This window comes from Elephas maximus, chromosome 19 (genome assembly GCF_024166365.1).
Source record: "Elephas maximus indicus isolate mEleMax1 chromosome 19, mEleMax1 primary haplotype, whole genome shotgun sequence".
Taxonomy (NCBI): Eukaryota; Metazoa; Chordata; class Mammalia; order Proboscidea; family Elephantidae; genus Elephas; species Elephas maximus.
In genome coordinates this window covers 66,147,861-66,156,609 of record NC_064837.1, presented here as the reverse complement: position 1 = coordinate 66,156,609, position 8,749 = coordinate 66,147,861, and the positions used below count along the sequence as shown (strand labels likewise).

The following is an 8,749-nucleotide window of genomic DNA, read 5'->3' as shown; positions in this document are numbered from 1 at the left end:
AAGCGGAGACAGTCCAGGGGCACTCACCTATAGTGACACTTTACTCAGTGCCTGTAACTGTTAAACTAGCATTAAAACGGGGCAAGTCACCTAATTGTCCCCTTGTGGATAGCACTAACTTCCTCCCAGGCCACAGACACTGAAGAGCCACATGCAGGGATAAGTGTCCTATATCTGCTAGTCTTTCTTTTCCCTGCAGAACTGTGAACTCCTCAGGGCCGTAGGCCTAATGCTTCATTCAGTCCCCAGAACTGAGAAATACTGGTGGAGAGTAAGGAGCCCTGGTGGTGCAGTGGTTAAAGCACTTGGCTGCTAACCAAACGGTCATCGATTCAAACCCACCCGCTACTCTGCGAGAGAAAGATGTGGCAGCCTGCTTCCATAAAGATTTACAGCTTTGGAAACCCCCCAGTGAGGCAGTTTCTATTCAGTCCTATAGAGTTGCTATGAGTTGGAAGTGGCAACAGTCGGTTTGGTTTGGGTCTGGTGGAGAGTAGCAATGATAAAAGACCTGTGGAGCCACTACTTCCCGTTTCAAGTTATCATTCGTGTTATTTGCTTAAAATTGAGACGTGGGAATCTGTGCAAAGCCTTCCAAACAGTTAAATTCTAAGCAAGCCCCGCTTTTTTTTTTGGTGCTTTAGGTGGAAGTTTACAGCGCAAGTTAATTTCTCAAAAATTTATACACCTACTATTTTGCGACATTGGTTGCAATCCCCACAATGTGACAGCACTCTCCCCCTTTCCATTCCAGGTTCCCTGTATCCATTCATCCGGTTCCTGTCCCTTTCTGCCTTCTTGTCTTGCTTTTGGGCAGGAATTGCATATTCGGTCTAGTATATTTGATGCAACTAAGAAGCACCTTCTTCACATGTGTTATTGTTTTTCATAGGCCTGTCTAATCTTTGTCTGAAAAGTTGGCTTTGGGAGTGGTTTCAGTTCTAAGTTAGCAGAGGGTCCAGGGGCCATAGTCTCAGGGGTTCCTCCAGTCTCTTTCAGATCAGTGAGGGTAGTCTTTTTGTCATGAATTTGAATTCTGTTCTACGTTTTTCTCCCATTCTGTCTGGGACTCTGCTGTGATCTCTGTTAGAGTGGTTGGTGGTGATAGCCAGGCACCATCTAGTTCTTCAGGGCTCAGGCTGGTGGAAGCTTCAGTTCATGTGGACCTTTTGTCCTTTGGGCTAGTATTTTCCTTGTGTTTTGGTTTTCTTCATTCTCCTTTGCTCTGGACAGGATGGGACCAATAGGTGTATCTTAGATGGCCACTCACAAGCTTTTAAGACCCCAGACACTACTCACCAAAGTGGAATGCAGAACATTTTCTTTGTGAACAATGTTATGCCAGTTGACCTAGATGTCCCCAAGACTATGGTCTCCAGCCCCAAGCCCCACTCTTAAGGGGTTCTGGGACAGTGAGAGAACAGTAAAAATTCTCGAAACTAGGGAGCAGTGGAGGAATACCAGCACCCGGTTGACAAGCGTCCATGCCTGTGACTCTGGAGGGCCTGTGTGGCTTCCTTTCTTGAGAAGCAGGTTGGGAGAACTGGGGGCTGGACTGGGTGGGAGGAGGTGAGATTACAGGCAAGTAGAAGACAATTCAGAAACAAAAGGAAAGACAGAACAAAAAGGAAAAGGAGAGCCCAATGTAAATATAAAGTTAAGACAAGCTTCTCAAGGCCAGAGGCCCAAACCAGTGCTACTGAAATGGAAAATGAGGGAAATTCAAAGTGAGGGAGAGAGGTTTAGCTGTTTGGACGCTGTTTATGCAAACCAATTTCAAACCGCCACTTCTTGCTGGATAGAGAGACCCCCTAATCCTGTTGTAGCACAAATGTGAGGATCCAGGCCTCTGCTGGTGCCAGACCAACTCAGCTGGTGACACGTCCTGGCTTGAAAGCATCTTGGAGGGACCACTCCAGTGGGGCTGGGAGGTAGCCAGGCCACAGGGATAAAGGTGAGGGGGTGGAAGGCAGCAATGGCAGCATGTGCAAAGGCCCTGTGGCCACAGGGAGCAAAATGTCAGAGTGTATGAAGAAGGTTTAATGTAGCAGAAGCTTGAGTTCCAGGACAGAGGTACCAAGTTTTCCCTTAGAACTGGATCCTAAGAGCAACGCAGAGCCTTAGTTGGAAGGGTTTGGGCAGGGACACAATTTCATTTCTGTCTTCACCAGGTCACTTACGCCGCTGTGTGGATATTAACTGGAAAGTGCCAAAAGCGAACAGAAACAGTACTTTAAGTGCTTCACATAAACTTACTTCACCCTCCCAACAACCTTATTTGGTAACACTATTACCTGCTTTTTTTCTTTCAAATGAGGCTAAATCATAGCAAGGGTAATGGGAAGGTCACAATCTGGAATCTGAACTCAGGCAGTCTCCCTCCCCCATGATGCAGCACCATGGGGAGTTCGGGGTGCCCCGTTCAGGGCTTGGGCGTGTTCGCTGAACTGCACCGACAGCGCCGCGGGGCGGCTGGCTACTCGCGGCTTCTGCCTCCCCCTGGTGGCTCGCGGGAGGCCCGGCCGCTCGGAGCTCCGCCCAGCCGTACAGGCACTTCCGGAGCCGGGGCCCTCCCCCCGGGAAGGGGAGGAGTCTGGGGCCTGGGCGGAGCGTGACTCGAAGGCCGAGACGCGAGGTGGGGCGGGGCCAAGGCGGGGGGCGGGGCCGCCGCCGGCGCGCTCAGGCGCTGTGTGGCCGCCTCTGCGCGGGTCCTAGGAGCGGCGGCGTCGGCGGCTACGGGGGCGCAGAGCTGGGCGAAGATGGCGGCGCCCTGGTGGCGAGCCGCGCTGTACGGAAGTCGGAGATGGCGGGCCTTCAGCACCTCCGGTGAGGGGGCAAAGGGTGGGGGGCTGCCGAAGGACCCTAGAGCCCGAGCCCTGGGCTCGAGCCAGCGCCGCCGCGGCTCCCGAAGGGCCGACCTGACGCCCTGTTTTCCGCCCGCAGCCGCCTGCAGCCGCCGGACCGCCCCGCTGGGGCCGATGCCCAACGAGGACATCGATGTGAGCAACCTGGAGCGGCTGGAGAAGTACCGGAGCTTCGAGCGCTACCGGCGCCGCGCGGAGCAGGAGGCGCGGGCCCCGCACTGGTGGCGGACCTACTGGGAGCATTTCGGGGAGAAGTCAGGTGCGGGGCGCCCTCCACGAGCACGGAGCGACCTTGCCGGCCCTGTGGACGTGGGTCACCTGGCTGAACCCTGTGGATGCTTTTGACGATTTAGTCCCACCAGCCATCCTCACACTCCCTACTGGAGCGTTCCGTCCCGCCCCCAGTAGAGTTCCGGCTTAAATAAGTCTATTTCTAAAATCCTTTCCTGGCCCCCGAATTCCGTGTTAGGACATCCTTCTGTGTCCCTAAAATACCCTGTATGTAGCCCTGGCCACCCTGAGGCCTGACTCTCTTCTCTGCTTCCCCCGGAGTGTAAGCTCCCTGAGGACAGGGATCCTGTCGCCGTGCAGTGCCTGGCGCATTTGTGTACATTTTGCTGAATGCAGTTGGAAGGCCCTGGGGAAAGTTGACTTAGGGACCCTGTCCTCAGCTTACCCTTCCTGAGTACGTCCCTTCTGAAAGCATTTATGGAAGCAGTGCTTATGGTGGTATGGAGTGTAAGTAGCCTGACTTAAACTCTTGCCGCACCTTTCAGAGGTGACTTCCCTGAGCTTCAGTTTCCCCAATTGTAAAGTAGAATGATTGTATCCACGTCACCAAATTGTGAGAATTAAAGGATGTAATCCGTTAGAATTCTTAGACAAATGCCGTGCCTGATAAGGGTTCAAAGAACATTAGTTAGTATTGTCAGTATACTGGGCAGATGGATGAAGGTGTTGGGTTCCAAGTTCTCTAGGGCCTTGCCACTCACTGTGTCACCTAGGAGACTGTTTGCAATGCAGAGTCTCAGGCCCCACCACCACCTACTGAATCAGAATCTGCATTTTAATAAATTTCCCTGTCGATTTGTATGCTTTGCCCATTAAGGGGTGGGAAGTTCTCTGAAGTCCTTCTAACCTCAGCCATTAATTCCCCCCAGGGACACAGGTGTGTCTATGCCAGCTGTGAACAGGGCTCAAATGTGATCCCAGCTGTAGTTGGGATGACCGTGCACCGTGATTTCCCATGACCCAGAGAGTCCTAGGAGATGGTGTGACTCGGTTTGCCAGTTGCCGTCGAGGCGATTCCAACTCATGGTGACCTTATGTATGTCAGAGCAGAGCTGTGCTCATAGGGTTTTCAGTGACTGATTTTTAGGCAGTAAATCACCAGGTCTTTCTTTCACAGAGCCAGTGGGTGAACTTGAACCTTTCAGTTAGCAGCTGAGAATGTTAACAGTTGCACCACCCAAAGACTCCTTGTGACCTGGTTTAGGGATCTCAAGTTGTATCCAGTTTGCTGAGCAACCGGGCCCTTTTCGGGTCTGAAGCAGATTGCATAGTGTTTTAGTTGTGTGAATTAAAGACAAAGCTTTAGCAGCAGAGCATGGGGGAGTAAGGGGACTCAGCAGGGACAGGTGGCTTAACCAAGCCGACCTGGCCCCACTCACCCAACAGACCCCAAAGACAAGATTGACATCGGGCTGCCTCCACCCAAGATCTGCCAGACCCAACGGCTGCTGGAGCGGAAACAGGTCCTCCGGGAGCTGCGGGAGAACATGGAGGAGGAGCAGGCTGCCCGCCTCCGCACAGGTAAGCCCCCGGGGGTGGGACGGGCTGTGTGTACCTGCCCCCACCCCCACACTGCATCCCAGCTGGCATCTTCCTTCCCAGCACGGATCCCACTGGAGGAGGTGTGGGCCGAGTGGGAGAGGACCTGCGGCCCCTACCACAAGCAGAGGCTAGCCGAGTACTACGGCCTCTACCGAGATCTGTTCCACGGTGCCACTTTCGTGCCCCGCATCCCCCTGCACGTGGCCTACGCCGTGGGTGAGGAGGACCTGATGCCCGTATACCACGGCAATGAGGTCACTCCAACTGAGGTAACACACGCCCACAGCCTGGTCTCAGACAACTGCTAAGCAGGGGGATTTGTTGTGCTCCTTGTTTTTCTCATTTCCTGCTAACAATACCAGAAGGAGCCATGGCGGTGTAGCAGTTAAGCACTCAGCTGCTAACCAAAAAGTTGGCAGTTTGCACCCACCGAGGAGTTGTGCAGGAGAAAGATTTGGCAATCTGCTTGTGAAAGATTACAGCCAAGAAAACCCTATGGTGCAGTTCTGCTGTGTCACGTGGGGTCAAATGAGTTGGAATCAACTTGATTCCACCTAACTACAAACAACGCCATGGTAATTTGCAAAGAAAATAATAAAAAAAAAATGGAAGGAAAAGAAGATACATTTTCAGGCACTCCTATGACTGTCCTGGTGTTTCTGGAGTCCCCTCCCAGCCCCTGTTCCCCGGCTCTCGGGCCCCTGTGTGGCGCAGATCTATGGACAGAAACTCTGAAGGTCCCTTCCATGTACAGCTCTTTGCGCTCCGGACTGTGGGGGGCCGCCAAGAGCTCTTGGATCAGAGTGGCCTCTCCCTTCTCCCAGATTCCCTCAGGCTACCTCCCATTTGCAGGGGTCTGTTGAGGAGCCCTGATGGTGCAGTGGTTAAAGCGCTCAGGAGCTAACTGAAAGGTCAGCGGTTGCAACCCACTACCTGCTCTGTAGGAGAGAGATGTGGCAGTCTGCTTCTGTGAAGATTTATAGCCTTGGAAATCCTATGGGGGCAGTTGGACTCTGTCCTATAGGGTCGCTATGAGTCAAAATCAACTCAATGGCAACGGGTTTGGTTTGCAAAGTTTGTTCCTGGCGGGGATGAGAGCTTCCCTGTTCTCTCCCCACCAGGCCACCCAGGCCCCAGAAGTGACCTATGAAGCAGACGAGGGCTCCCTGTGGACACTGCTGCTCACCAACTTGGGTAGCTGTCTGGGGCTCCCGGGAGCTGGGAAGCAGGGGAGGGGCCGGTGGAAAGCTGTAGCCCCAGCTCCTTCTAGAGGAGCAGGGCACACACTCAGTGGGTGTGTTTTTGTGCAGATGGACACCTACTGGAGCCAGACGCCGAGTACGTCCACTGGCTGGTGTGAGTACCTGGCCGGGAGTGGGTCAGGCAGGTGAGGAGGCTCCGGTTTCCCGAAAAGAGCTCTGGACCTGAATCTTACTCTTAGCCCCACCAAGGGTTAACCGTGTGATCTGAGATTTGTCTCATCTCTGAGCCCCCTTACTCATCTTTAAAACTAGGGTGATGCCTTACCCACCCTGAGGCCTGTTGTGAGGATCGCGTGGGGAAAGGAACACGAGCGTTCTTGTCAACTGTGCCATGCTTTCTGAGGGCGCGCGGAACCCCTGGGCAATCCCCGCAGCACTGAGGCTGGGCTGCCTTTTGCCTTCTCAGTAGCCCCTGGCTCTGAGTGGGCAGAGGTCAGGCATGTGACCCCAGCTTTGGGGCACATCAGGGCCAGTGGCTGAGAGGCTGGTTTCTGTCCTTTTTTATCAGCTGCACTTGTCAGCCCAGACAGCAGGGCCCTTTGGGGTCTTCCTGGGGCGGGTACAGTGGCCATCCCAGAGCCAGGCTGAGCGAACATGCCCTGTTCAGACCCCAGAGCTTTCAGGAAACAAGAAAGGCAGAGCAAATGGCTGGGGCGGACCTGCCGGCTCCCCTAGTAAACAGGCAGCTGGGCCTCACTCTCATCCTGACACTTTCTGGAACCTTGTCCTCAGCCTCTGAGCCCCACCCTCCCCACGGAGCTGGAGCCGTACATCCATGGATTCTTGGAGCTCTGCCTCCTACTTTATGGGATGATAAAGATGGTTCTAGGGTCTGTCTCCAGGAGCTGCCACAAAATCTAGGGAGCCAGAGGGTGGAGTGCTCCCTCAGATGGCCATTCACAGATCTTCCTTCCCACCAGAACCAACATCCCGGGCAACCGTGTGGCCGAAGGGCAGGAGACATGTCCCTACCTGCCCCCCTTCCCTGCCCGAGGCTCTGGATTCCACCGCTTTGCCTTCCTGCTCTTCAAGCAGGACAAGCCAATCGACTTCTCCGAGGACACCCGCCCCTCACCCTGGTAATCCACACCCCCCAGGCCTCGTGCCAGCTCCCCAAGAATGTTGGTTTTGCTCAGTTCTCCTGTCTCTTGACTTTGGTCTTGAGACTGGTGAAGCATAGTATGCCAGGCAGACCCTAAGGGGCTTCTCTAGGTGGCGGGGTAGGGGTACGGGGCTCCAGGGCCCCTCTCGCCACTCCCAGATGCACCCTTCTTACAGCTACCAGCTTGCCCAGCGGACCTTCCACACTTTTGATTTCTATAAGAAACACCAGGAAGCCATGACTCCAGCTGGGCTAGCCTTCTTCCAGTGCCGCTGGGATGACTCAGTCACCCATGTCTTCCACCAGCTTCTTGGTAAGCCCAGCATGGGTTGCAGGGGTGCAGCGCGACTGTGTTCACAGACCTCTCCTGGACCTACTAGGGAGAAGGTCCTGTCTAAGAGGGCCACAGGAGGCGGGAGGCTCTTGGGGGGGGGGGGGCATGGCGGGACTGGCTCTTCTAAAGGGCAGGCCCTGCCTAGGCCCCAGTAGCAGGCAGGGCACGGGGCTACCTGCTGCACCCTCACCTGTGCCTGCTGTCCTCTTGCAGACATGCGGGAGCCCGTGTTTGAGTTTGTGCGGCCACCCCCTTACCACCCCAGGCAGAAGCGGTTCCCCCACCGGCAGCCCCTGCGCTACCTGGACCGGTATAGGGACAGTCACGAACCCACCTACGGCATCTACTGAGGGCCTGAGTGCCTCCTACCTGTGTGGGTGGGCTGGGCCTCTCAGGCCATCCTGCGTGGTTCTGGCTGGCAGGAGCAATAAAGACGGCTCTGGAGGGCCAGGCTGGCAGAAGCAACAATGACAGGGCTCTGGAGGACCAAGCTGTAGGCTTGGGCCTGGCTTCAGGCCACCCCTCTGTGGCCCTCCCAGCAGGCTCAGGGACGGTGTAGTCAGGTAGAGGATGTGAATAAAGATGGTTTCTACTGTAGGTGGTCTGGGTCTGTGTTCTAGGAGCGGCCAGAGCCCCCTTGGGTGGGTTGTTTTGCTTCCTGGGTGGTGAGAGGCAGCCTCCCCTCGCAGGAGGTAATGCCTCACCTGGGCCTCCTGGGGGACTGGTCCAGCCACTGGAGACGGCGCAGAAGAGAACGCAGTCAGGGCGCCTTGGCCAGTTCCCACAAGCTCTGGAAAGATTTCCAGTTTAGCATCAGCCCCTGTGCCTGGTGCTCACTGTGTGGGGGCCAGTTCCTGGCCTCCCACCTGAGGTAGGCCCTCAGCACCCACCTGTTGACAAACCTGGCACTGTTGGCTTGTTCAGGCTAGGAGGTGAGCAGGGCAGGGCTGAGCTGGCAGGCTGAAGCCTCTGGCCCCCCATGTGACCAGTGGGCCCAGGTTTCCCTTTTGGAAAAGGAGACCTGCTCCCTCCCACCTGCCTCACGAGTCACATGAGGCCAGACTGATGAGCACCAGTGAATGGAGTAGGCCCTGCTCTGGCCCACGGTGGCTGAGACGCTGTCGTGGGGCATCACCTTCATGCTTCTCCTTTCTCCCAAGGCCTGGCAGAGGCGCCACACACAAGGGTCAGAGAACAAGCCCGTAATTGGTTTCCCTTGAGGAACGGGTGTGTAGCCTCCTTTCCAAAAAGTGCACAAAGGAAAACATCCTGCTTCGTTTCCTGCCTTGGCTGTCAGGGAAGCTGAGGTCCAAAGGCAAGCTCAATTTTGGCAGCCGTTAGTGTCTCGTACTTG

General features: G+C 55.2%; 1 protein-coding gene across 1 annotated transcript; it reads left to right on the top strand.

Moving 5' to 3' along the window:
- Positions 1-2,687: 2,687 nt before the first annotated feature.
- MRPL38 (mitochondrial ribosomal protein L38) lies at positions 2,688-8,014 on the top strand. The gene is made up of 9 exons (XM_049860565.1): positions 2,688-2,826; positions 2,944-3,123; positions 4,542-4,676; positions 4,758-4,966; positions 5,819-5,891; positions 6,008-6,053; positions 6,880-7,038; positions 7,238-7,374; positions 7,609-8,014. Exons 1-9 carry the CDS (start codon positions 2,760-2,762, stop codon positions 7,743-7,745), a joined length of 1,143 nt encoding a protein of 380 aa, XP_049716522.1. The 5' UTR covers positions 2,688-2,759; the 3' UTR covers positions 7,746-8,014.
- Positions 8,015-8,749: the final 735 nt, after the last annotated feature.